Source organism: Lipophrys pholis, assembly GCF_963383615.2.
Source record: "Lipophrys pholis genome assembly, chromosome: 22".
In the NCBI taxonomy this organism is placed as follows: domain Eukaryota; kingdom Metazoa; phylum Chordata; class Actinopteri; order Blenniiformes; family Blenniidae; genus Lipophrys; species Lipophrys pholis.
In genome coordinates this window covers 9,704,875-9,731,852 of record NC_137644.1, presented here as the reverse complement: position 1 = coordinate 9,731,852, position 26,978 = coordinate 9,704,875, and the positions used below count along the sequence as shown (strand labels likewise).

At 44.1% G+C, this 26,978-nt stretch overlaps 4 protein-coding genes across 5 annotated transcripts; 3 read left to right on the top strand and 1 right to left on the bottom strand.

Annotated features, from left to right (window-relative positions):
* The first annotated feature begins 1,155 nt into the window (after positions 1-1,155).
* Positions 1,156-7,592, top strand: cct2 (chaperonin containing TCP1, subunit 2 (beta)). Its single transcript, XM_080491800.1, has 16 exons — positions 1,156-1,217; positions 2,517-2,591; positions 2,710-2,775; positions 2,856-2,967; positions 3,579-3,655; positions 3,729-3,841; positions 3,933-4,135; positions 4,228-4,328; positions 4,890-5,017; positions 5,276-5,379; positions 5,524-5,643; positions 5,729-5,857; positions 5,936-6,039; positions 6,126-6,225; positions 7,050-7,191; positions 7,275-7,592. Exons 1-16 carry the CDS (start codon positions 1,215-1,217, stop codon positions 7,303-7,305), a joined length of 1,608 nt encoding a protein of 535 aa, XP_080347926.1. The 5' UTR covers positions 1,156-1,214; the 3' UTR covers positions 7,306-7,592.
* A 2,112-nt stretch (positions 7,593-9,704) lies between these two features.
* nots (nothepsin) lies at positions 9,705-13,809 on the top strand (the record flags this gene model as incomplete). The annotated part of the gene is made up of 9 exons (XM_080491577.1): positions 9,705-9,763; positions 9,953-10,133; positions 10,956-11,073; positions 11,362-11,480; positions 12,486-12,685; positions 12,827-12,952; positions 13,182-13,326; positions 13,422-13,520; positions 13,633-13,809. 9 exons carry the CDS (start codon positions 9,705-9,707, stop codon positions 13,807-13,809), a joined length of 1,224 nt encoding a protein of 407 aa, XP_080347703.1.
* A 249-nt stretch (positions 13,810-14,058) lies between these two features.
* On the bottom strand, positions 14,059-22,053 carry LOC308127368 (bestrophin-3-like). 2 transcript variants are annotated; one of them, XM_080492383.1, is made up of 13 exons: positions 21,352-22,053; positions 20,454-20,548; positions 19,795-19,882; positions 19,468-19,613; positions 19,156-19,310; positions 17,958-18,035; positions 17,635-17,787; positions 17,039-17,119; positions 16,797-16,948; positions 16,449-16,539; positions 15,564-15,688; positions 15,204-15,479; positions 14,059-14,947 (listed from the first exon to the last, which is right to left on the bottom strand). In XM_080492383.1, the coding sequence occupies exons 2-13, from the start codon at positions 20,500-20,502 to the stop codon at positions 14,566-14,568; spliced, it is 1,776 nt and encodes a 591-aa protein (XP_080348509.1). In that variant the 5' UTR covers positions 20,503-20,548; positions 21,352-22,053; the 3' UTR covers positions 14,059-14,565. The 2 variants fall into 2 exon arrangements, with proteins under 2 accessions (XP_080348509.1, XP_080348510.1); XM_080492384.1 differs by lacking the exon at positions 21,352-22,053 and adding an exon at positions 21,056-21,258 and having other exon boundaries at positions 14,061-14,947.
* Positions 22,054-24,431: 2,378 nt separating this feature from the next.
* On the top strand, positions 24,432-26,616 carry LOC308126958 (uncharacterized protein). Its single transcript, XM_080491673.1, has 6 exons — positions 24,432-24,537; positions 25,466-25,657; positions 25,755-25,856; positions 25,980-26,105; positions 26,211-26,252; positions 26,359-26,616. The coding sequence occupies exons 2-6, from the start codon at positions 25,502-25,504 to the stop codon at positions 26,455-26,457; spliced, it is 525 nt and encodes a 174-aa protein (XP_080347799.1). The 5' UTR covers positions 24,432-24,537; positions 25,466-25,501; the 3' UTR covers positions 26,458-26,616.
* The last annotated feature ends 362 nt before the right edge of the window (positions 26,617-26,978 follow it).

The following is a 26,978-nucleotide window of genomic DNA, read 5'->3' as shown; positions in this document are numbered from 1 at the left end:
AGCTCTCATTGGTCCAGTTCGGTGAGGCTGACGTCACCGGGAGTCGCACCGCGTCGCGATTGGTCCACTTCAGCGAGCGCTCCCCCGCCGGGGTTACCGCACCCGGGGAGTCGCACCGCGTCGTGATTGGTCGACGCTCGGACGTGGTCCAATGAGGGACGAGGCGGGGCCCGCCTCGCGCTGCCACGTCTCTTCACTCGGACATAAACAGTATTAATGCATCAATTAGTGAAAAATAAACACTTGAAGCGGATTCCTTCGAGCCTGAACAAACACACAATGTTTGTTATTCCAAATCAAACTGTGAGCAGAGAGAGAAAGAAGCTCAGTTCCAATGATCTGAACCATCTTCACAACCCGGGACAAGTATTTCCTGTTCTGTGCTGTGCAGCTGGCACACCAGACAGTGATGCCCTGACAGAGGATGCTCTCCACAGCCCCCCTGTAAAAGTTCACCATGAGCTGGGGGGGGGGGGGGGGGGGGGGGGGGGTAGAGACACCAGCTCACTTCAGTTTCCTGAGGAAGAAGAGCCTGTGATGTGCCTTCTTCACCAGGTGGGAGGTGTTGACTGACCAAGAGAGGTCCTTGGTGATGTGGAGTCCCATGAATTTGATGTTCTCCACAACTTTCACCATCTCTTCATTTACATGAAGTGGTGGGGGGGGGGAATGGTCCTCCTGGACCTCCTGAAGTCCACAATGACCTCCTTGGTTTTGCTGGTATTAAGAAGCGTGTTGTTCTCTGAACAGATGCTGGACCTCCTCCCCGTAGTGTTGATGGTGTTGTTTAAAAAGAAACACTTGATCTTCTTGAATAAAGTGCTTATAAGCTAAAATGATTTTTTTTTATTAAGTTTATATGAGATAAAACATACGGAGGATTCACTGCCTAAATCAAATTGTGAAAGAAATGAATTTCCCTTTGTATTCTGAGATTTTCTTTTTCGATCGACACAATTTAAAACAACATACAACACATGTTGTTTTGTTTTGATGAAAGGAAAAAAGCTACCGATGTGTATGTTGAATTTAAATCATGTTGGCCTTAAACAAAAACACTGAAATACAGAAAATGAGTTTGAAAAAACCCGAAATCTATCCATTTTCGATCATCGGCCCTGAACGCAACAGTTTGCTTGTACGTCCTACGTCATCACGTCGTCCTTCCTCCTTCTGCGTGCGTGCCGTGCTCCAGCTCTGAAACAACAGTCATCATGGTGAGGTTTCACTCAGATTTATTACCTTTTTCACTTGTTTAAAACGAAAATATCTTCTTGCTGTCTACAGCCAAACATACGAGGACTCCATGTCGCTGCTCGTTTGTTCTTTGTGTTTCTTCGATGGGCGTATATTGCCTCGTTAGCTCGCTGTGCTAACCGGTGAATGACCACATGGGCGTTGCGGACTCGCTAGCAGTTGAGCTAACAAGAGTCTTCCATCGTTTAACTTTCGTTTGCTGTGTGGAAACCGACGCAGCAGCTGCAGCTCAGGAGCGTTCACGCATTATGCGTGTTTGTGCGTCATTTTGTTTTATAAAGTTCACTCTCGCTTCCCTGATTTAGCCGGTTAGCATGCTAACCCAGACTAGCCTGTCACCACCGGGGCTTTGTGGCTGTCAGGAACAAATCTGCGGGGTTTTTTCAGCCAAAAATACAGCAATTGCCTGAATGTGTGATTAAAAGCAGATTTTTTTCATAATAGTTTTGCATCTTGGTGGCGGACCCGGTCTAATTTTGACGGGTTTTTATTGTCTTATCCGTTATATATCGTCTTAAAGCTTCTAGTGGGTTCTTGGATGAAAGGGGCGGGGCCACCCGCTGCTGCGTTCAAGTGTGCTTGGAATAAAGGCATCTATCCACGCCCAGTCTCTCAATCGGCAAAGGAAAAAAATATTAGATTTTAACAGTAAAATATAAGAAGTAGGATTTATATTACAATCAGAACCCAATAAATAATGTTGATGTCTTTTGGCATGATATATTTGTAACATATCATTCCCCCCAATCTGTCCTTATTGTTAACTTTACTTACATTGTTCCCATATTTCCCATTTAATTCTACTTTTTCTCACCTAATTGTCAATGTTTCCGACACTTTTACGCAGCGTCCAGCGTAGTACTGGATTTTCCCACTCTCTTCTCAACTTTCCTACTTTGTGCCACTTTTTTCCCCCAATCTGTTCTTAACATTCCCACTTGGTTGTAAGATTTTCCCACTTTCTTATCTTTTTCACGTGGTTATCAATGATTCCAACTTGCCTCAACTTTCCTACTTTAGTCTTGATGCTCCTACTTTCTTCCATCTCGTTCTCTTTTTTCCCGGCCTGTTACCATTATCAACATTACTTACTTTGTTCTCGTATATCCTCCTTTGTTCTTTTTCCCACCAAATTATCAATGTTTCCAACATAATTTCTGGATTTTCCCAGTTTCTTCTCAACTTTCCCACTTTGTTTTTAATTTGCGTTCTGATTGCTGTTTGTGTAAACACTGTTCCTGGTTGTTTTGTCTCTGTAGGCGTCCTTATCGATGGCCCCGGTCAACATCTTCAAACATGGAGCAGATGAAGAGAAAGCCGAGACGGCCCGGCTGGTGCGTTCAGCGAACTCCATTTAATTTTATTTATTTTTTTATTGTTTTTACATTTGTTCAAAAGTTTCCCGTTTAAAACTATGTTGTTTGGTTGTTGTTGTTTTTTTTAAATTCACAGTCGTCTTTCATCGGCGCCATTGCCATCGGAGACCTGGTGAAAAGCACTCTGGGACCCAAGGGCATGGTGAGCGGAGTGTGTGAGCGGAGTGTGTGAGACGAGCGTGAAACGTGGAGGTTCTCTCTCAACATGTGTCTACGTTTCAGGATAAGATTCTGCTGAGCGGCGCGAAGGGCGGCTCGGTGACCGTCACCAACGACGGAGCGACGATCCTCAAATCCATCGGAGTCGACAACCCGGCCGCAAAAGTCCTCGTCGGTGAGTGGACACGCATAACGTCAAGTTGCTTTTAAATATTGGGGGGAAATTCATCGGCGCCAAATTGAATATATCAAAACAAAGAAGTTTAACTTCATTTTTATTTTATTCTTGCTCATAAAATACTTAACTTTGTGAAAACACTCCGTCACTGTGGAAACGGGGGAAAAACAACTGTTTGAAAACACTCTGTCTTTCGTGGTAACGAAGGGAAAAGGTAACTTTGAGAACACTGTGTCCATGGAAACGCAACTTTTGTCTCCGTAGAAACAAGGGAAACGCAGCTTTTTGCGAACATTGTCACCGTGGAAACAAGGGAAACGCAGCTTTTTAGAAAACTCTCCGTCTCTGTTTTCCCCTTGTTTGAAAAATTTGCATTTTCCTCACCGTTTGCACAAAGAAGTTGAACTTCATCCATTCTTATTTTATTCTCACACTTCAGATACTTGATGTTCACGGAATGACGAAGTTTTGTCTTTTGTTCCTGTTTCCACGACCCAGAGTCACTGAACCTGCAACTGTTTGTAAACCCTTCGTCTCCATGGAAACGGAGGGAAAACGTGAATCTACAAACGTGACTTGTAGCCGCTAACGTACAAACTCTGTTCCAGACATGTCCAAGGTCCAGGACGACGAGGTCGGAGACGGCACCACGTCGGTCACCGTGCTCGCCGCGGAGCTTCTGCGGGTAAACGCCACTGCTCAGACTACCTCGTGCGATTAAAGTACTTTCTGATGCTAACCACCATCCCGGGTTTCAGGAGGCGGAGCTTCTGATCGCCAAGAAGATCCACCCGCAGACTATCATCTCCGGCTGGAGGAAGGCCACGCAGACGGCCAGGGACGCTCTGAGGGAAGCGGCAGTCGACCACAGGTAGAAAGAAAAGAAAAAAACTATAAAATTGGACGAGACGGTGAATGAAAAGTTGGTGAAAGTGTGACATGGTCCCGCGTGGTTGCCGTAGCGACGACCCAGCCCGTTTCCAGGAGGACCTGCTGAACATCGCACGCACCACGCTGTCCTCCAAGCTGCTGACGCACCACAAGGACCATTTCTCCCAGCTGGCCGTGCAGGCCGTGATGCGGCTCAAAGGCTCCGGCAACCTGGAGGCCATCCACGTCATCAAGAAGCTCGGAGGAAGTCTCACCGACTCCTACCTGGACGAAGGTGGGACACGCACACAAACACACACACACCAGTTGTGATCTTTCACCAAGCCGGATCCCTCACTTGTATATATATGTGTGTGTTGCGTTCAGGATTCCTGCTGGATAAAAGAATCGGAGTGAACCAACCGAAGAGACTCGAGAACGCAAACATCCTGATCGCCAACACGGGCATGGACACTGACAAGATCAAGGTACACACACACACACACAAATACACTTACACTCACCAATGCACGTATTAATTCAGTAATACACTCACATTAATATACTAACCAAAATACACTAATACACACACTAATCCATCCATGCATCTTCTACACTGCTTATCCTGTTCGGGGTCGGGGTTACACGCACTAACACACCTATACACAATCAAAGCAGCATCAACATGAACAGATTTCTGTTCTGGGGCCTGAACTATGATCCAATTGTTTTGAGGCTGAGTTTCCTCCCCTGTGATTGGCTGGCACGAGTAGCTCTGCGTTCCATAAATTCATGTTTCTGAAATTCAATTTATCCCGGTGACAATTGAACCAGCGTCGTAGTACAGAAAACCCAGGGTTAGTCCTTGAAGTTCTTTATAAGAATAAATCCAGAGTCGTAGTACAGGACTTCAGACCTTTACACTCTGTTCCTCTCCTCACTTCAGTAGAACAGCTCAGTGGAACGTTGTGGCCTCCTCTTCCGCTCACCAGTATTTAGCAAAGTCAGACGGTTTCCTGCTGCGGCCTCATGCCCTGTGTGCCCTTCAGGTGTTCGGCTCCAGGGTTCGGGTGGACTCCATGGCGAAGGTAGCCGAGATCGAGATGGCAGAGAAAGAGAAGATGAAGGAGAAGGTGGATCACATCATGAAGCACGGCATCAACTGCTTCATCAACAGGTCTGAACAACAGACACTTCCCGTCTGAGTCCTCCACGTCACACACACACACATTGCTTCAATCCCACCAGATGATCTGCTTCAGTTACAAACATTTGTTTCAAACTGCTGTGGTTCAGTGGGCGGGGCTTATTGACCAGCGTCCAATCAGAAGTATAGACTCATTCGTGTGTGTGTGGGAGGCTGGCTGCTGAGATCAAAGGGTAAATATTTGTCGAGCACAATAACAAAAAATGAAAACGTGTGTTTCTCTCACAGACAGTTGATCTATAATTACCCGGAGCAGCTGTTCGCTCGGGCCGGCGTCATGGCCATCGAACACGCAGACTTCGCCGGAGTGGAGCGCCTCGCCCTTGTCACCGGTACGGATTCATTCAGTCGCACCGATTCAGGAGTTCACAGCTTTTCTAGAAATCTAAGGAGGAGATTCGCAGCTCGCCGGAGAAACGTGGCTCCTCTGCTGTGTGGACTTAACACACACTAAAGTGTGTCTGTGTGTGTCTCAGGTGGTGAGATCACATCCACCTTCGACCATCCAGAGCTGGTGAAACTGGGTCACTGCAAACTGATCGAGGAGGTGATGATCGGCGAGGACACTCTCATCCACTTCTCCGGAGTCGCTATGGGTACGCACACTAACACACACTCCCTGTAACACACACACACACATACACACGCCTGGATTCACACCTGTGGCTCCGCCCCCCTCAGGTGAGGCGTGCACCGTGGTGCTGCGCGGAGCGACTCAGCAGATCCTGGACGAGGCGGAGCGCTCGCTGCACGACGCGCTCTGCGTGTTGTCTCAGACGGTGAAGGAGCCGCGCACCATCTACGGAGGAGGTAAAGAAAACAAACCCACCCTCTGATAAACACACATCTGGTTGTTGGTGCGTGGCACTAATCGGCCTTCATACTCAGGCTGCTCCGAGATGCTGATGGCCAAAGTGGTGACGGATCTGGCCAATAGGACGCCAGGGAAGGAGGCGGTCGCCATGGAGTCGTTCGCCAAAGCTCTGAGGATGGTGAGCGAAGTTTTTATTCTCTACCAAGCTCGTATGTGAAAAGAAGAGCGCTGACGTTTGTTTTACACCGCCCCCCCTCCGTCCAGCTGCCAACCATCATCGCAGACAACGCCGGCTACGACAGCGCCGACCTGGTGGCTCAGCTGAGGGCTGCACATCAGGACAACAAGATCACGTTCGGACTGAGTGAGTCAAAACTCCTGACGACACCTGAACGCCTCGCGGCTGAACGGACACCCTGGACGCTGCCCACCGCAAAACCCAAACCGTTACCTATTTACCAACATATCACAACCCAAACGTTAAGCTACTAATGTACAATTCTCTTGATTTTACAATGAAATGCTTGAAATTGCTCCTCTCTCAGCGCACTCTGCTAATGTTACGGCAATTGTCGCGTCCGTCTCATCTGAATCGTCTCATCCGAAACTTTGCTGCCTGCAGAATTAAAATAGGAAACTTTTTATTTTAGGTGATTCTGCTAATGTGCTGATTTAACCAACGACTACCCCGGCTGTTTGTTTGTAAAGTTGCGAATGTTGCAAACCACAACAATGTTTACTCTTGGAACCTTACGCTTAAGAAAGGTTTAGTATTTACACGGCAACGCTTTGAAAACGATGTCTGGTCACACTGAATCAGCGACAAATGATGTAGTTTGCATGCCAGGCCACTAGTTGGTGCTGTTGGTTGTTTTAGTATTGAAATCACCCACACATGCATGCAGATAACAACATGCTATAAACACTAACAATGGGAGTACACGGGCAGACAATGAAGTGGAGGCAGCTGTTACTGTTATCGTCCCTCTCCTGAGCATGTGCAGAACTGTTTACTACGTCCGTGGTGCGCAGTTGAGGCCTTTCAAAAAGTTGCATTTTCAGTGTCTCCGAGCACTGTTGTGTAAACGGGCCCCCAAAAATGCTACGCGACTTTTCCCGTTGAACGGCAACTAACCATCACCTCACAGCTCACGTTGCTAACCCCGGAGTTGCCTCTCCGCCCTGCAGACATGTCCGAAGGCGTCGTGGGAAACATGGTGGACCTCGGCGTCACCGAGTCCTTCCAAGTGAAGCGTCAGATGCTGCTGAGCGCCTCCGAGGCCGCCGAGATGATCCTGAGAGTCGACAACATCATCAAAGCCGCGCCGAGGTCAGTTGAACCGACACATTCCGCGGTTAGCCTCGGCACGCTCGTCTCGCTTTAACAACCGTTTCCTTTCTTCTCCCGTTCAGGAAGCGAGTGCCTGACCACCACCCCTGCTAGAGGAAGAGGAGGCTGATGATGAAGATGTGGGGAGGGATCAGTTTTGTTATTTATCACCTCTATGTAGTAAAACAAAAACGCTCCACTCTGTTTTGCTTTGTTTTTTCTCTGTGCTGATGCTAGCAGTTCAGGCGCTAAACTAGCAGCTGCTGTTAGCATACAGCGATGATGGTAGACGATGATGATGATGATGGTAGCTCGGGAGGCTAACGCCAGTCCAACGACGCCCGTAAAAGGTCATTTCAACGTTGATTGTTTTGTTTACTGAAATAAAAAATGAATCTTCATCAGCTCATCAGTTTCGGTTTTTTGTTTTCTTTTTTTTTTATAAGTATAAAAAACCAATAACAACCTGCCGCATGTATTCATTAATTAGATTTTAGGACGTGAACGGCTAACCAAATAATCCGAATAGATCCCGAAAACCTGTGAAAAATGTCCCATACAGAGCAGATGGGAGGAGTCTGTTGCCATGGAAACGCTCCGGAGCTCACAACTAAGATCTGGGTTCGGCAGGTATCCAGTAAACACAAGTGTGAGCGCATTGACTCGGGTAGTGGTTTATCTGTGTTCCCCCGCTCAGTGTTTCACACTGTGAGGTTGCTTCCTGACAGGCCAGTCGGCGTCCATGTGTGACGTTGACGACGGTCTGCGCTCTACCGACTTTATTGGTTTGTATGCTTATGTTTCACCAACCTTTCGCAAAAACTATAGACCCGATTTGCATGAACTTTTCAAGTATGATTTGTCGTCATCTAACGACCACTTGGATTAAATTTTGGCATCGTTTGGGTCAAAGGTCATGAAAAGGCCCAAACTGTTTTGTCATAACATGGTGCGTTTCAATTTCATTGATGTCAAACCAATGCTAACAAAACCTCCTTTACCGATACATCTAAAAAAAACTTTTATTTATAAAGTGAAATGTTTTTTGTCACCCATTCCAGAAAATGAAGCCCAAATATTATATAAATTCTGTAATAAACTGGATTCTTGGAAGTCTGTCAACCACCAACTTTTATTTTCTTCTTTGGGCTACAAGTCGGTTATATAACTAAGTCACAATGTCACCTACTGGTTACACTGAGTAGTGCAGTTTCTACTTAAATACACTAAATCTCCCTTTTCAAAAATGTTTTCTTTCTTTCTCAAGCAGCTTCTGTGCATAACATGACCATAACCATTATGAACACGAATGATAGATTGCTCTGTTTAAACAAAATAACCCAGTCCTGATGAGACTAAATTTTCAAACAACTTTGAAAATGACACTTTTAAACTGATGGCTGAACTGAAAAGATCGAAGAAAACAAATTTACAAATAGAATGAATATTTCGACCCATTTTCTTTAAATGCGGATTATTGTGGCTCACAGGTAATGAAAAACCGAAATTCACTGCCTCAGAAAATTTGAATATTATACAAGATCAATTGAAGAAAGAAAAGGATCTTTTCAACATAAATGTGAGGCTTCTGAAAAGTATGTTCGTTTCTATACAGGTCCACTCTGCTGGATGTAATGTTCTCCCTGTATGCAGATGACAGTGGAGTAAATGTTTGCAAACGCCTTCGAACATTTGCTGATTTCACCAACATCACAAACATTACAGATAATCTTGTGATGTGTTTTAGTGACAATAAGACGGTGCTAACGTCCATGCTATGTGTGCTAACATGCTAGCCGCCGTGGTTGCCCTCTCCATCTGGTCAGAGTCACTGAGACCTGAAAGAGTCAACATTAGAGAAGTTACACAAACAAACTGAACAAACAAAACAAAATAGTCCTTCCCATCAATAAAAAGTGATACTTTTAAAAATTTTCTTTTATTTATAGAAAACATTTTTAGATGCTAATAACTTAAAAAAATTACTTCAATATCTCAGTTTACAGCATATCATTCAAAGTAATAAAGTTTGACTGAAAAGTTGAGAATTATTTAGTTGTATACAAAAAATGCAACCAGTTCATTTTGGTAACCGCTCAAATGAAAGATTTTCTTCTGATTTTCTTTCGTTCAGATCCGGTGAAATCTTCAAAAGTCCTGAAAGTCCTCCATTGATGAAATATTTAAGATTTTCTGCTGCATCATTTTGTGTCTCTGAGTTCAGGAGGGTTTTTTTTTTCTCATGAGGTTTTTCATACTGAGTAGAGTTCAGGTTTTTTTTTTTTCCTTCTCTCTGATCCAATCAGAGCTGCAAGTTTCCTCTGATAAAGTCTCTCTGCCGGCTGTTGATCCGACGAGTGGAGAACAGGCGACTAGACGAACGGTGGAACGGATGAACAGTTGAACACAGGTACAGATAAACAGGGGAACAGTTGGAGAGAAGGACAGTCTGAAAAACCTTCAGATTGAAGAACAGTCAGAAGGAAGAACAGGCGAACACTCAGAGTGTCACTATGCTGAAGTTGCTGTTGCTGTTGCTCTTGTGGACTTGGAGCAGCTTCGCTCTCGTCAGGTGAGAAAAAACAAACACTGCTTTTATTGAGGTAAAAACTCTGATCACTGTTTGACCTCCAGCCAGCAGGAGGCGCTGCGACCAACCAGCAACTGCGTACTCTAACCTCAAACTGCAGTTCAAATATATTTTTGTCTAGTTCCAAAAAAGTACTTTTCTGTTTTATATCTTATATCTGCTGCCCTTCAGGGTTCCCCTCAAGCGGGTGCGTTCGATTCGTACACAGCTGCGCGCCGCCGGCGTGCTGGAGGACTTCCTGAAGGATCATCGCCCCGACATGTTTAACCGGCGCTACGCTCAGTGTTTCCCTCAAGGCACCACGTCGCTCCGGCTCGGACGCTCCAGCGAGAGACTCTACAACTATATGGACGTAAGATCTATTTATTTATTGTTTCCACCAGGGGGCACTGGTTATCTGCGCTAATCATGTGGGGGGGGGGGAAACCCAAGCAGATTCAGAGGTTTATTTCATTGCAGACGTTCGTCAATTCTTCATTTTACCACTAGATGGTGACAAATTCCAACCAAAACAACAACAAAAATGAACATTTTGTCCAAATTTTGCTGAAATCGGGGCTACGTGTTAGTAGAAAATGAATCTGAATTTGCAGGTTTTCTCCAAATTTAGGTGAAAATTGATGATTATTGATGAAAAAAATGATGTATCACTACATCAAATCTAATAACAAGATGGAGCAGCTGTACAAACGTTTTGATCTTGACAATTCAAGCATTTAGAATTTATCGATATGATAGTCAAAATCTTTTGTGTGGAATGTTAACGCTATAAGAAAAACTTTCTTGGTTGTTTTAGCATGTTTAATTGTGTTTGCAGCAGTCGAATGAAGTCAAAGATTATTTAATCAATCACAGAGTGTCTCAGCATCTTAATGCAAAATCAACTTGTTGTTATTTTTGATCTCACCATCAGATGGTGCCATAGGAAGGTATTTCTAATGATGCCATTTAGAGATTTTACAATGAATATAGTTTATTTACACAAAGGTTTTTATGTTAAAAGTCTGAGTTATGTTACTTTATTGGACTTTTTTGTGATAATTAGCATAAACTTGTTGTTTATCTAACAATGGTGAATGCATGAATGTGTGATTTCCTAGCAGTTTGGTTAACATTTGACTGCATTCATTTTTTGCCACTTTTTCCCATTGACTGGAGCCTGGCTGTGTTTCAGGCCCAGTACTTTGGGGAGATCAGTCTGGGAACTCCAGGTCAGAACTTCTCTGTGATTCTGGACACCGGATCAGCCGACCTGTGGGTTCCATCAACGTACTGCGTCAGCGAGGCCTGCGGTACGCACGCACACATGCATGCGTGCAGGCACGCACGCACATACACACACACACTGTATGTATCTGAGTGTGTTTGTGGGGGTCATCAGGTCATCGTGACTCGGTTGCGTTGCTCCACATTGCTATCAGAACTTCAAGGCCACTGAGTTCAGATTCAAAGTGACTTTTCTCACTTTTTGGGGACAAACATCCACAAACTGATCAAATCTTTTCCTGCAGTAAAATGAAATTTAGGTTGAAATTGATATTCACTCAGAGAACAATGTGGTGTTTTTGTGTGTTTTGCAGAGGTGCATCAGCGCTTCAGAGCGTTTGAGTCGACTACATTTCATCACGATGGGCGAAGGTTCGGGATTCACTATGGATCGGGACACCTTCTGGGAGTCATGGCCAGAGACACGCTAAAGGTCCACAATCACCGTCAGAGCTGAACACACGCTGACTGAGCTGCGTGCACAGATCACAAACAACCACTTTCAAAATGTACCTCAAAACTTTAACAAACAAGAGTTTAAAATAATTACTGTAACTCTGGTACTTTTGTCACTGACATGTCAGTTACTTGATGTTTCCCATAAGTGAACATACTTATGAGCCTGAACATGAGCCTGTATCCAGTGTTTAGCATTATTATGCTTAAAAACCAACAAGCCAACCAAAAAACTAACCAACAAACCACAGACCAGCGAGCAAACCAATGAGCCACCGAACGAACAAACGACCCAATGAAGCAATAAACGAATTATAGAACGAACCAACAAACAAACCAATGAACCATCGACTGAACCACCAAACCAACCAACAAACCACCGAACCGTCGAACCAACAACCGAACTATCAACTGAACCACCAAACCACCGAACGAACCACAAAACGAACCACTGAACCATCGAACAAATTATCAATCAAATGAACCACCCGATGAACTATCAAACTAACCACCAAACAACGTAAAGTAAATTACTGTTCCAGCAAATTAACCACTGAACAAACCAAGAACCATCAAATGAATCGTCGAATGAACAACTGAACGATACAATGAACCACCAAACCATCGAGCGAACCACCAAACGAACCAACAAATGAGCCAACAAACCAATAAACTAGTGAACTGATGATCGAACCAACAAAGCAAGTTACTTTTTAGCTGCAGGAACTGGTGTAGTGAACCAATCAAACCAATCCAGGTTTGCTTTTGAAGGTAACAAAACATTGAATTTGTTCTTATCTCACGGAACTCAAACTAAAAGTAGTTTTCACTTGTTATAGTTCCAAACAAAAATTCAAATTCGGTGTAAATTTTTGTTTTTCATGTACTTTCTCGATATACTGACCAAACTGATTGTGGTAAAGAATGATCAAAGTGTCAAAATTGCTTTAAAAAAGGTTTTTTTGTTTGAAATCTGCTCCAGATTGGGGGTCTGACCATCTTGAACCAGGAGTTTGGAGAGTCGGTGTACGAACCCGGTGCGTCATTCGTGACGGCAAAGTTTGACGGCGTTCTGGGCCTCGGTTACCCGAAACTCGCAGAGATCCTTGGAAACCCTGTTTTTGACAACCTAATGGCGCAGAAGATCTTAGATGAACCCGTGTTTTCTTTCTACATCAGCAGGTGAATCCACGTAGAGAACTGCATGAAGTTTGGATGGATGGAGAGTTTGTCAGTATTCAGTTGGAGTCTCGAAGATAAAGTGTCAGAGGTGTGTGAGGGTTCTTGAGTTTGACTGAAATGGGACTTTTCTTCTTCTTGCAGTTCGGCAGACAGCTCCAGTCGAGCAGGAGAACTGCTGCTTGGTGGTTCAGACGAGTTGCTGTACGTCAAACCGATCAACTGGCTGCCTCTCACTGCTAAAGGATACTGGCAGATCAAGATGGACAGGTTTACCGCCACTTTCCAAAAAAACTACAATCCTCCGCTACAATTATACATCGTACCGGTGAAACTATAGAAACAAAAGAGTAGATCTGCAACCGCAAAAATACTCTGACTGCCTCTATTGTTAGCGAAAATGTCGACACGACAAAGGTTTGCTGTTTTCACGTGAAATTGTTGTGGCGTAGACGAGGCGGAGAAGCCGAGGAACTGAAGGTGTGCGTTGGCTTTTCAGCGTGTCGGTTCAGGGTTTGAACTCGTTCTGCCGTCACGGCTGTCAGGCCATCGTCGATACCGGAACCTCCCTCATCGCCGCACCGACCAATGAGACGATCGCCCTCCACCAGCTGATCGGAGCCACGCCCACCAAGATCGGAGAGGTTCGAAAGTTCTCGCCACAGTACACTAATGAAATATGTGGACAATTACACGCCGTTATTTTTGAAGGCTCTTTGATCTGCTTGGTGTGTTTCAGTTTCTCATCGACTGTGCGCGGCTGTCCAGTTTGCCTCACGTGACCTTCGTTCTGGGCGGAAAGGAGTACACACTGAGCGCTCAGCAATACGTCAGAAAGGTCGATAACATTCATTTGTTCCTTTGTGTTCATAGATATTAGGTAGAATCAAATGTTTCGACCTATCACAACTTAATTCAGCACAAACATCTGGTTTTCTTGTCGTCTCCAGGAGCTTTTCAACGGCCAAGAATTCTGCTTCAGCGGCTTTCAGGCCAACGACATCGTGACACCCGAGGGTCCGCTCTGGATTCTTGGAGATGTATTTCTGAGGCAGTACTACAGCGTGTTCGACAGGGGGCAGGATAGAGTCGGGCTGGCTCACGTGAGGCAGCTGGTCGAGCTGTGACCTGTCCATCAGCACCGACTGGATGTTAATTGAGTTCAGAGGAATCCTGTCACTTTGACCAAATCCCTATAGTAGAGTCCAGTCTGTCTTTGATTACCTCAGTCTCGCTGGAAAAACTTTTCTGTTTGATGACATTGGCCAGCAAGACATCCTCCCATCATTGCAACTATCAATCAATTTGAAATCTTCATCTGTCTCTAAATGATACTTTTTGACATTTCTCCTCACATCAAGGTTAAACTAACCAGTAAACCAGTCAACATTTTTATTAAAATGAGAAGTTTTGGGGGATTTTTGCCAACATTTACATTAAATATTTAAAAACAATCAGTAATCACAAAAATAACAAAGATTTTGTTTTGAAACTCAATTTTAAAACCTGAGGCTGAGTGTTGCACTTCTACAAATGACCACTAGATGGCTTTCAGGAAGACGCTATCAATATCATCAGTCATGCCCCAAATCTCCTCTAAAAGAGTTGATTTCATTCTTTTATCAAAAAATGTTGTATGATTATCTTGAAATGAAGGTTGCGAGTTGTTTCCTGTTTCCAGTAAAAAAAAATAATATATAAATAAACAATCCAATTAAACACAGACTGTTTTTCGAAATATGCGTTCAGATTTTTGCATGTGCAGCTTTTCAAATCTTTTTTTGTTCAAAGTCACTTTGAGTTGACGTTATGAAGAAACTGCTGCCTCCTATTGGGTGGTATTGATGGTTTCTCCACGTTTGCCAGATGAGTTCACCACCGTCTCACTTTTTTTCTGAACTCTGCGACTGAACATTATTGTTTTGGATTTCCCCGCCGCCGTCGGTTTCCGCCTTCTCCTCGTCGTCATCGTGGCTGGTTGCCTGGAAGTCGTGGTCGTAGTCCGGTTCGGGGAGCTGCAGGGTGTCGGCGGGGGGTCCAGGTGACCGGCGGGACTGGAAGCGAGCCAGGCCCCGCCTCCTCCGCCCAAGGCCCTTCGGACTGGGCAGGCTGCGGACGGATGACTTGGACGTCTGCCTGGAGAACTGCAGGGAGAACTGACGTCCTCGTGGTCGAGGCGGCAGGCGACACTGGTTGGTGAGGGTCGTCCACCGAAACTCTTTGGGCCCCAGCTGAGTTGGAGAGCAACAAACCGAAGATCTGGCCCTGGAAATATGAAGACGAACGGGATGGATTTTAAAATCAGAAGCTTTAATGCAGATAGTAGCAGAGTTGTTCTTTACTTGAGCAAGGTGTTTCAGATTATGCTAATGCTATTACTAATTGCTAATCAGAAAGACAAAAGCGCTGTTAAACAGCCCAGATATTTTTGTTTCCTCTGTTTAACTGAAATGGTTTAATGGTGGACACAGTCGGAGTGATATGAGGTGTAACTTGGGGGCTCCTGTTAGGTGAGGGTCACCTTGGTGTTTCTTGGTCTGGAGCCTCCTCGGTTGGCGTGGGGGCGCACGCCGGATCCAGACCGTTGAGTTGTTTCCCGGAAGAGTCCATGTTGTGGCAGGCGTCTCCAGTCAGCGGCGGGCTGACCACGAACCACGGGAACACCGGGGAGGGCGGACCGATAGGTGAGGACGGGTTACTGCTAACCTCCTTCAGGGTGGATAGGGTGTCCATGGGGGGCGGCGGCGGCAGAGCCAGGGAGGAGGGCGGAGCCTCGTCATCCAGACCTGGGTTAACCCTGGACAGATTTCAAACACAGCGGCTCACTTTTTGCTGTCGTCATTCAAACCGTTCTTCTTTCACTCGTTCTCTTAAATCACACCGAAACTTGAAGTCTGGGAAGAAGCTGCCGGTGGCGTCGCTGCTGTGACGCTTCAAGACGGGTCGAGGCGGCTGGAGTTCAGGAGGCTCCTGGACGCTGAGCAGCCGGCGGACTCGACCCAAAACCTGGAGACGTGTACATCAACCAAATGACATTAGCACCATGTTAGAAAAAAAAAAATCATGTTAGACCAATAGCTAGTGTAAATTAAAAAGTAACTTGCTACTTAGATAAATGAAACACTCCTCCTGAGTTAAAATTTATTTAGTGTGATAGGAACTGTTAAAAAAAACTGTTTTGGTTAGCATTAGTGCTAACCGTGAGCTTGATGAGCAGAAACTTATGCTAATGCTAATAGTGAGCTCAGTAAATACAACAGGGAAAGAAAGTAGCTAGTGCTAAAGCTAACATCGGGATAGCTTTAGCACTGGAGTGTTAATATTTCACAAAATGCTACCAACCAGAATCTATAATCCCATGTGTGAATTGATTGTAAATCAGATGTATGTGTTCAGATATTAAAACAAAAAATTCCTCCATCCATACATAATTAGTTTCTTTACCAATGGACAGTCAGGGTACTACTTCAATCAATCTCTGATATTTTCTGGACATTTTTCTGGTCGATTTCTCCAATAAATCGAAATATGTCAGGTTTATATGTAAGTTTTTCATCTTAATTATTACTATTGATTTAAAAAGATAAAATCTTGTAGTTTCTTTTTCACCGACAAAGTAGTGAAGGATGGTTTTACCTTGCTGACATGTTTCGACTGATTGTTCTTCAGAGCATCATCTGATGTGTGATGACGTGTCAGTCTTTATCAAGCAGCCAGGCTCAGATCAAGACAACAAAATAAGAATAATTTAGTTAAAAACACGTACCGACTCTTGCCGTCGTGTCAAGACTGCGTCGAGTTGTTGTGGTCGACTGTCATTGACGTCGCTCTCATCAAACTGCAGGATATCTGAGAGTCTGAAAGAGACGCTTTTCATTTATAAACTTCTTTTAGGACAATTTACTGAGAAAACAGTGTAAAAGATAATGAACCGGGAGAGCCATCTAAAGGAACATTACTGCATTATAGCAGCCGTCAGCTCCTATTCTCCTCTTCAAAGGGACATTATGTCAAATTTAGGTGAAAGCAATGTCATTGTAGTGAGTTTGAGCAGAAAAATGACCATTTCACCCCTAAACGATCTTGGTTGTGTGATTAAAAAAGGGAAACTGACCCCATGTCAGTGGTGGAGCCCAGGAAAGACGGGATGCAGTAATCGGCAGCAGCTAGCGTGTACGGGGGCCGAGCGTCGCAGTCGTTCCAGTACATGTCTTTGGTCATGTGAGGCAGGTTCATGTGCATCTCGTCCACCGCCAGCAGAGACACCTGCAGACAGGAACATCCTGTAAAACGGGTTTGTACTGCTGGAAATATCAGACATGAATTCAAAGTTTTTTCAGCTCCCTGGCTGCAGACCTGCAGGTTTCTGTCGATGATCCAGTTAGCCTCAAAGTCATCGTCGTCTTCTCCGAATGGGTTGATGAGTTGTTCTGCAACCTGACAACGCAAGACGATGACATGCCAAAAAGCACAATTAAAATGTGAATGAACTTGTCCTGTTGGACGTTGCAACAGTAACGCACAGGGACTTGGACAAGTACCTTTAATCTGATTACTGGTTTGGAAATAATAAAGTGTTGGATAATGAGTCACTTGTGAACCAGAATTAAAATCGCATTTGCCTACAGTGTGAACATAGCCTAAGTCTGAACCCACATCTAAAACCGAGCTCGTAACTAATTGTCAGCCGTCTGAAACGCAGTAGAAACCACAGTTTGAAACATGTCTCAAATCAAATCGAAAAAGAATTTTATAACTGAACTCAAACAGCACAGGACCCAGTCGAGGCACAATCTAAATCCAGTGAATCCTCTCTGGAATCACTGTACCAACCAGAGTCAGCAGCTGATTGGCTGATTTAGTTGGTTCTCTCTCAGCCTCATCGGGACATCGCCCGTCATTTGATGTAGTTGTTTGAATACAGATTTCTCTAGAAGAAGACGTGATCGGACCTTCAGCCAGCCAGCATAGAAGAAGAACTGCAGCAGGGTGAAGATGGGGACGTACAGGTCAAGGTCATGACCCTGGTAACCCTGGGCGGGGTCTAGGAACTGCCGGCCAATCAGACAGGCGAAGAAAAAGGTGTAGACGGCCAGAGTTACAACCTAGACAGAAAGGGAGGGGAGGGGATGTGAGGGGGCGTTCCTAAGTGTCCCTGCCTGTGTGGGAGTTCTGATTCAGTTACTGTGATGGTCACTGATGTGATTATCACCAGCTGCATCCGACCGAAAACATGCTAACAGAGACAGATGTGCCCCAAGGGGGGGGGGCTGACCTGAGTGTAGACCAGCGGGATGCCCACCCAGTCGTAACCGAAAAGAGTCGCACACCAGGTCCTGAACAGGTTCATCTCCTGCACACAGACAGCAAACAGTTACTCATCAAAACTATGATTCACAGGAAAACAAACATCCAAACCTCTCAGTGGGTAAAGTGGTGTCACATTACGGACATTAAAGTGGATCTGAGCTGCTGTTATGAGAGCATAAAACGTTCTTTTTTTTTTAAACTCCAGCCAACAAGTCTTACAGTGGGAGCACTTGAAAATTCAATAATATTTATTTATTTCTCGGAAAAGTGAGCTACAGGAAATATGTCTCTATGACTATTCAAATAGTCTACAAACTCATCAGGATCTTTGTTGTGCCATACAATGTAATAAATGCAAAAATATTAGTAATATGACTATTTATAATTGGGCTTATATATTGGAAAATAGTCATACAGTCACTTGTAGCAGTTCTATGCGCTCTATGCAACAGCTCAGTTTTCAGAATAATCTTTTCCCCAATTTTCAAATATTGTCATTGATGGAGTGCTCTCAAAGGGAGGAAGAGATTCTATACTGAGCCAACAGCAAGACAGTAAACATCAGTGTTTATCATGAATACTCTCGTACACAGTGTGTGAAGTAGTATAGAGGGTATCCATGGATCTGTGAAGTACTAGTGTGAGTTGGAGAAGATTGAAAGTGTCACCAAATGTTCATTATCAGCTACTGAGAAATAGAATCTGCTCTGAAAAATGTAATAAACCGAGTCTGCCCAGCTTTCTCAGTATATTGTTGTCAATAACATGAATAGTGACCATTTAATAACATTCTAATCAGGTTTTTAGTCTTAAATTACAGTGATAGAATTTTATCCAGTTTATCCAGTCAGGTACAGTTATGATTAATTGGTGCAAACGATCAGTTGGTATAAAAAGTAAAACGGATCTAGAATAGAGCCCTGTGGAACTCCAAATCTCTCATTAACACTGTAATACTGGTTCAGTTTCTGGCTCCAGATGCTATTTGGGTCTTTCGTCCTCTTACATATAAAGGAGTGCTCTAAACAGAGACTTCTATAAAAAATAAAAAAAAAATAGATAAACTAGATAAACACGATAAACTTCATTTTCCTGATAGTTTCAGTTTTGTGGCCTTGAACCAGACTATTCGTCCTCACACACTCATGAACTGAACACTTTACATTGAGGATACTCTGCAGGTCGATGCTGTCCTTGATCCGTCCCTCCTGTCGAGCTTTGGACGCCAGGTTGGAAAACCAGACGACGGGGATCCAGTACTTCAGGTGGGGAGATCGGATGTTCTCGAAGACCTTCCTCTCCTCGGGGGTCATGAATCCTGCCAGTGGAACCGCAAATCACCGAAATCTTACTACAGTACAGCGCTGCATTCAAGTAGCGTCCAACAGCCTCCAGTCCTACTCTGCTTGGCTAATAAGGTGAACTCTGACCGGCTCCGAATGTTCATGAAAACAAGCCACCACACGGGCTCTCACCTGCCTCCACCACGTGGTCCATGGTGGGGAAGCGTTTGCAGACGGCCGTGCTGACCGAGCGGAAGATGAGGAGCGAGGTCAGATTAACGTAACGCACCAACGTCCGACGCAGCAGCCGGCCATGTTCGTCTTTACCCTGAACGTAGCTGGAGGAGACAGCAGAGGAAAACATAAAGGCGTGAACTTCCTGTCACTGCCTTCAGAGGGCGGTGAGTCTCGCTTTCTTGGCTCTATTTCTATAGACTTTTATAAAGGTGCGAAAAATATTCCTGTAAATCTACAGTTCTTATTTCTGCCTGTAGAGGGCTGACTGGAGCGTGGAAGTACCTGGAGATCTGGAACATGAGTCGGTCCGGCCAGGGCAAGTTCACAAACTGGTTCCACCATCGATTCACCACAAGAGTCACGTAGAAACCTTGAACACAAACACAGGCTCATTTGTCATTTTTAAACAGGAAAACTGCTTTTAAGGGTTGATTAAACTCTCCAAGGAACACATTGATGCAATCCGGTCACAGCTACACATTGACCACACAAACACTCATCCAGCTTTTAGCTTCCTGCGCTCTTTAATGATCTGTTTCCATTAGCAGCAAGTTAATGAGGGAAGCGGACCTCAACCCCGCCTCCACACATCTGTCCGTCACTCTGCTCAGGCAGAAGCGTTTTCTCTCCTACTGGATCCGAACACAACACGGAGCTTATCCCTGTTCTCACAGGACTAATATTAGCTGCACACCACCTGCGATTATTAATAACAACACAACTCGGCCGAGTCATTCGATCCTCTGACCTGCAAAGTATTTAGAGGGAAGTATTGAGAGGGAAATTAAAAATTAAAAAAAAAGTAAAAAATAAGAATATCTGCTTCTAGAAGTTTATGTCAAAATCCAGATGTTTTTGTGAGAGTCCAGAACACATCAAGTTTTTTAGAATGAAACCACTGTGTTAGCTGTAACCGTGAATACAGGACAAGGCAAAGGTACCGAGTACAAAGGTGACGGGGATCTGCTCAGCGTATTTGTCGCAGTACATGGAGAGTTTCTCGAACAACCTCTTCTGGTATTCTGTGAGGACGAATCTGAAAGACAAACAATTCAAAGAAATAAAGGCAATCTCTTAGCTTTCTGGTCCATTGGTGCTCGCGGCTGCAGTTCGTTCTGCAGCAACTACATGGCGCACGGAGTAAATATTATTGAAGCTGAAAGAAAAACCTCCAGACAACCACAAAGAAATCTGCATAAATTGTCTTTGTTTACATGACCTGTATGGCCAAATTAAAGCTGTTACCACTCTCATGGCCACTAGAGGGTGCACCAGGTAAGCCAAAGTAATTTTTACAGACTATTTCTTTAAGTGCTGGTAAGTTTTAATGTTGAAAAAATAGTTTTTACCTGATTAACAAAAATAGCCTCAAATACATGCAAAAAATGTAATAACCAAATTTCCCCATGTGGGATTAATAAAGTCTGATCCTATCTTACCTTAAAGAACTGTAAAAAATACAGAAAGAACAATAAACTAACTACACATGGATGATAAACCACAAAAAATCAGAATATATTGTTTGTGTAAGTGTGAGACACGCCTGTAGACCACACTGAGGACGGTGTAGAGCAGCACAAACAGGATGAACTCTCGGTACAGAAGCTTGTAGATGCTTCCTTTCCAGCGCAGCAGCAGCCGGTGGAAACTGAAGAAGGAGGCGTTCGCTACTTTGCTGGAGTACGTCACGGTCATGATGAGGGTCCACCTGGATCCAAAGAGTCCATCTGGTTTCACAGAGTTTACCTGAATCTATACGGTCTTCCTGGACCATAGAGCCCAACTACATCTACAAAGTTCACCTGGATACACAGAGTCAACCCGGTCCAAAGCGCTCACCACGATCCGTAGAGTTTAACTGCATTTACAAAGTTCATCTAGAGCCACGTAATCCAAAAGTGTCCACAGAGACTGGATTGTCTCCCCTGGACTTAAAAATCCCCTTGGATCATGTGTCAATCAGAGCCACAGAGTCAACCAGGATCCTCCTGAACAATAAACTGGATCCACGTAGAATTCCACCTGAATCACAGAGAAACGTGATTCCACAGACTCTCATGTGGATTCATTACCACACAGGGATTCACAACTCTAACCTGGATCAGAAAGAACATGGTTCCAGAAAATCCTTCTTTGATCCACAAGTCCCCTCCGTACAATAGAGTCCACCTGAATCAAAGTGAAACCTGGATCCAATTAGTCACACCTGGATCCACAAAATCCCTCCTGTGTCCAGAGAAGCCTGAAGTCAAACGGGATCTTCTGAGTCCTGCTTGGGTGACAGAGCAGCTTTGGTCCACAGAGTCTGAACTGAATGAGAGAGGGAGGCCGTCTGGATGCACGCAGAATCAGCCCTTGTCCCAAAGAAACCTGGTTCCACTGAGTTAACCAGGATCAGGGATAAACCCAGATCCAGACACGGTCCAATCTGTTGATCATGACTCGGCTGTTCTGCTTTGATCAGGCTTCTTCTTTCCTCATTACCCCTCTCTCTCTCTCTCTCTCTCTCTCTCTCTCTCTCTCTCTCTCTCTCTCTCTCTCTCTCTCTCTCTCTCTCTCTCTCTCTCTCTCTTTCTCTCTCTCTCTCTCTCTCTCTCTCTCTCTCTGTTGCATGATGCTGCCAGTTGCCCAGTAATGCCAGGCAGCACACACACTCACACACAGACCTGTTGGACTATATTTGTGGGACCTTTCCATTGACGTAATACATTCCCAGCCCCTGATCCCTACCTCAGGGGTGAAGGGCGAACACCAGGGTAAACCTCACAACCCTGATCCATAACCCTATAAATTCAGCCTTAATTACCACCTGCCTGACCCTGACATTCAACCCTGACCCATAGTCTGAGCCTAAAACCTGTCTGGGCCTTAAAACACATAGACTCCCCCAATAAGGACATTCATTGTCGTCCACATGTTGACATCAGATATTATTGTTCCCATCCTAACCATGAAATCTGAGTTGACAAATCTTGACTCCAACTCCAACTTGAACCCAACTGGAGACCTGAAGCCACATCTTAATAGCCAAATGCATGTAAATAGTGGATCCCATGAGTATTTTGGGTTCCCAGTGTTTGGTCCCTGCAAAGATGGAAATACAATACCACAAAGCACACATTTGAGCTTGTTGATGTTTCTTTATGGTACTGTTGCAGCATTCTGCTGTGTTGTACATTGACATCTAGTGGTCCCAGATGGTATGTACCATATGTTTTGATGTAGTCTATGTAACAGTGCACGGATCTCACACCTTCTATGGTATTTATGTTTAAGCTTATATTTTGTAAATACATATTTATAAAATTAATTAAATTCTTTCAACTGAGACTTCGAATTTAGTAATTAGTCCTTGTCCAGGTGGTGCCCCACAATTATTAATTAATGAATGACAAATGTATTTCAATTAAAGATTTAAATTCATAAATGTAATTAATAACATATTTTCAATGATTTATTCACCTCAAATATTTCATCTATTACTTCCTGTAATTATTAATGAGTAAGTTATAATTCATAAATTCAATTCTTCATAAATTACTTCCAGTGATTCATCACTTTCAGTCATCTACTACCTACAATAATTTATTGCGAATAACCAAATGTAAGTTCCAACACGAATATACTGTATAAAGAAGTATATTCCTAATAAAGGTCACATGGCCAGCTAAACCACTGATAAAGAAACGTGGCCAGGATAAAATATGGTACCAGGAGAAAACCCATGGGAGAACATGCAAACTCCACAAATAAAAGCCTGACATGGTTTTGATATGAGATATTCTTGCGCTGAGGAAAAGTTGCTAGCCATTACAATGCTATTTAGCATTCCACTCTATCTTTATTCCTACAACATCATAATGATTACACGTATAATTGTCCAATGTCTTGTGAGGATGTGAGGAAAACAACATGCACACACTTCTGTTTTTGTTCCTTTTGGGGAGAAAGACATTGATAAGACTTTCTCAAAACTAACAAGCTATCTGACCCTGAACTTAACCTGAAGGCATGTTGTCACTTAAAACTAGGGACTTAATTTGAAGAGACAAGACTCCCCACTAGTACAGAAGAACAAGAATAGGATGTAATGCATTGCCTGCCTCTTACTCCATTGAAACCTCAGTTCTAAAACTACGGCTGAAAAATAGGTCAAACGTAGTCGGGTCCCCACAAAGTATGTTGGACCCCCAAGTGCAGCGTGATCTCAAGTGTCAGAACTCACAAAGTCAGCAGAATAGAAACACACACACATTGGGACACACTGTTCAGAGTAATGAGCTGCTGATCCAAATGTAGTCATGTTTCAACTGTGTGTGTGTGTGTGTGTGTGTGTGTGTGTGTGTGTGTGTGTGTGTGTGTGTGTGTGTGTGTGTGTGTGTGTGTGTGTGTGTGTGTGTGTGTGTGTGTGTGTGTGTGTATAACAGAGGAGGTAAAGTGTATAAAGAGAAACGTTGTCAGCAACACTATGATGTCACGATGGCGACCGGCGTTGACCAATGAAAACAGTCGAACTGAAATCATGCCCAAGAAGGTTCAAAGAAAATAGTGACACATTCATCAGAACAAAGTAGGAAATTAACTCAAACTAAAGGTTTTTTCCATTTACTTCTATCCTGTCAGTGTGCTGTTGTGCCATCTATTCCAGTACCAATATCAATAAAAAGTGCACTGTTTGTTGTCAAACTTTTTTACTGCACTAGTTTTAGATATGATCGTGCTTTGAATAGTGTCTTACATGTTGTTTGAATTACAACAAAAGTTTAAGATTTAAGATACTTATAATCGCTTGTCAATCTTCTGCTTTTCACTCGGCTGCCTTCGTTTATATCCGGTTGGTTCGACAAAAGGCGGAAACACACGAAGATAACAAGTTGAGGAGCCGGAGATGCACGAAAAGAGCCGAAAGAGGAACCGGAAGTACGCCCAGTTTTCCGGAAGTCTTCTTCCCGTCGCCGCTCCGCCCCGGAAACAAGCTTTCGCGGTAAAATTAAGCCTCAAACAGCAGCTTCAACACGAAATCAGGTTGGAAATGCATCTTCTTGCCTATTTATACCTCCATTTTCAGTCCTTCACTTACCAGCTGAGTGCTAAGCCTCATCGGCTGTGGTCAGCTTAGCCTCAGTTTCAACTTCTATATTTAAACGGACTTTATGAGGTTAGTCGTGGAACAGGTTATGTTTACAACATATACGGTGGCCCTGGGGTTTTCACGGATTGCTGAAATACTCTGTTAAATATCCGAATTGCAATTCTTCAGTCCAGTGAGTGAGAGAAAGGAGCTTTAGGTGAAGTGTGCTTGCCAGTAACGGGGTACGCCATCTTTGTTTTGGGACAGAAGCTGCAGGCAGTTTTAGAATTTGTATTCAGTGTTTGATAAGATCTGGATCATTAAGAGTATTGATGAGAGAATAAAGCACCCACAGAAAAATATCACTTCTTATCCTTTCATCAGACAGGATGAAAAGCAGCCGAATGAAACAACAACATGCCCTTTTTGCCTCCATGTATCTCTGGTAATAAACACTAGAAATAATCCGCCTTCATACGAGCATAACAGCAGTAACCTGTGATTTTTCCTACTCTTCCCAAACATACCCCGAAGATGCTTTTCTGCTCATAATACGTGTAGTAAAGCTGTGATCACTTAAATCTCTGAACTCGAGTATACATGATGAAAATGTCTTTATTTTCACAAAATAACAGAAAACTGACTACAATCACAACGGAAAGTAAATTTTTATGAAAACCTCTTGTGCAAAATACAGTGAAATGTTTCTGAAGATTTCTCCTATTACTGTTGCATTAAACATCTTTTTTCAAACTCCCCCTGACAGCACGACATTGACACTAGTTCACTCGTGGTTTCATCGAGCCGGATCGGAGCCTCCTGCAGGCCGGTTTTGGCCCACGGACCTCATGTTTGACACCTCTGATCTACGCTGTTAAACAGGAGGCTGAAACCCGCACGCTTGCGCCCAGTAACGCCATGCCGTCCAACGTGGAGATCAAAGCCAGAGTGAGCGACGTGGCGGAGTTCGCCCGCAAGGCGGCCCAGCTCAGCCAATCGGATGGCTGCATCATCCGGCAGCACGACACCTTCTTCCACTGCAGCAGCGGGCGGCTGAAGCTGCGAGACTTCACGGTACCGTCGGGATTTTTACTTCCTTCTAGTTACTTTGATGATGATGAAGTTGATGATGAAGACTCAAGTTATTTTTGTGGTTTTGTTTGTTTGTCAGGACGGGTCGGGGCAGCTCATCTTCTACGAGCGTCCGGACACCGACGGGCCAAAGCTGTCGCGATACTCCATCAGTCCGACCAACGACCCGCAGAGCCTCCAGGTGGCGCTCTGACCACACGCTTGAGGACACGAAGTGCCAATAACTCACTAATAGTGTGTGCATGTGCGTGCATGTGCGTGCGTGCGTGCGTGCGTGCGTGTGTGTGTGTGTGTGTGTGTGTAGGCTGTGCTGGCAGATGCTCTCGGGATCAAAGGTGAGGTGAAGAAGGAACGACGGCTCTTCCTGATTGGTCAGACCAGAGTTCACCTGGACTTGGTGGAGGGGCTGGGACACTACATGGAGCTGGAGGTGAACACACACACACACACTCACACGCTCACACACACACGCACACACACAAAGTTTGTGTTCTGCTATGAGCACACAAAGGTCAAACCAGGTGTGTGTGTTCAGGTTGTGATGCGTCCGGAGCAGAGCGTGGAGGAGGGGCAGCAGGTGAGTTTTACCTGTTTATCAGGACTTCAACAGGAACATCCTGTCTGTCTGTCTGTCTGTCTGTCTGTCTGTCTGTCTGTCTGTTAATATTTACGTGTGTGTGTAGGTGGCGGAGGACCTGATGCAGCAGCTCGGCGTCTCTCAGCAGAGTTTGGTGACAGGGGCGTACATGGACCTGCTGCTGAAGGGACACAAAGAGCCGTAATACCAAGGCGGTTACACTGTAATCTGATTACTTTTACACCAACATCTGTACTTTCTGAGAAATGTTTTCAATGTAAAAATGCTTTTTTAAAAAAAAAAAAAAAAAAAAAAAAAGTTTTCTGGCTGCAACTGGAATAAATTCTGTTTTGTTTTCCCTGGAGTTAAGTTTAAGCTTGCTGTGAGCTGGTTGCCATGGTAACGCCTCTGTGGGACGGAAACATTAGTTTGAACCTCGTGTTCATGTTTTCTGTGCTTTCACTTGTTTTATTGTCTTTTCTTCCTTATTATTGATCATTTTATTTCCATTTTTCTGTCTTTAGTTGTTTTAATATATAATTTTGTGCTTTTTCTTTTTCTGTTACATTTATTTCCTTTAAACTTTTGTTTTGTTTTTGGGTTTTTCTCTCTAATGTTGGATTTTTTTTTTAATTTCCATATTATTTCTTTATTTCTTTGCTTTTTGATACTTTTTTGAAATTTTTTTCCAGTCTTTTTTTTGTCATTTTCCACTCTTTCACGTAA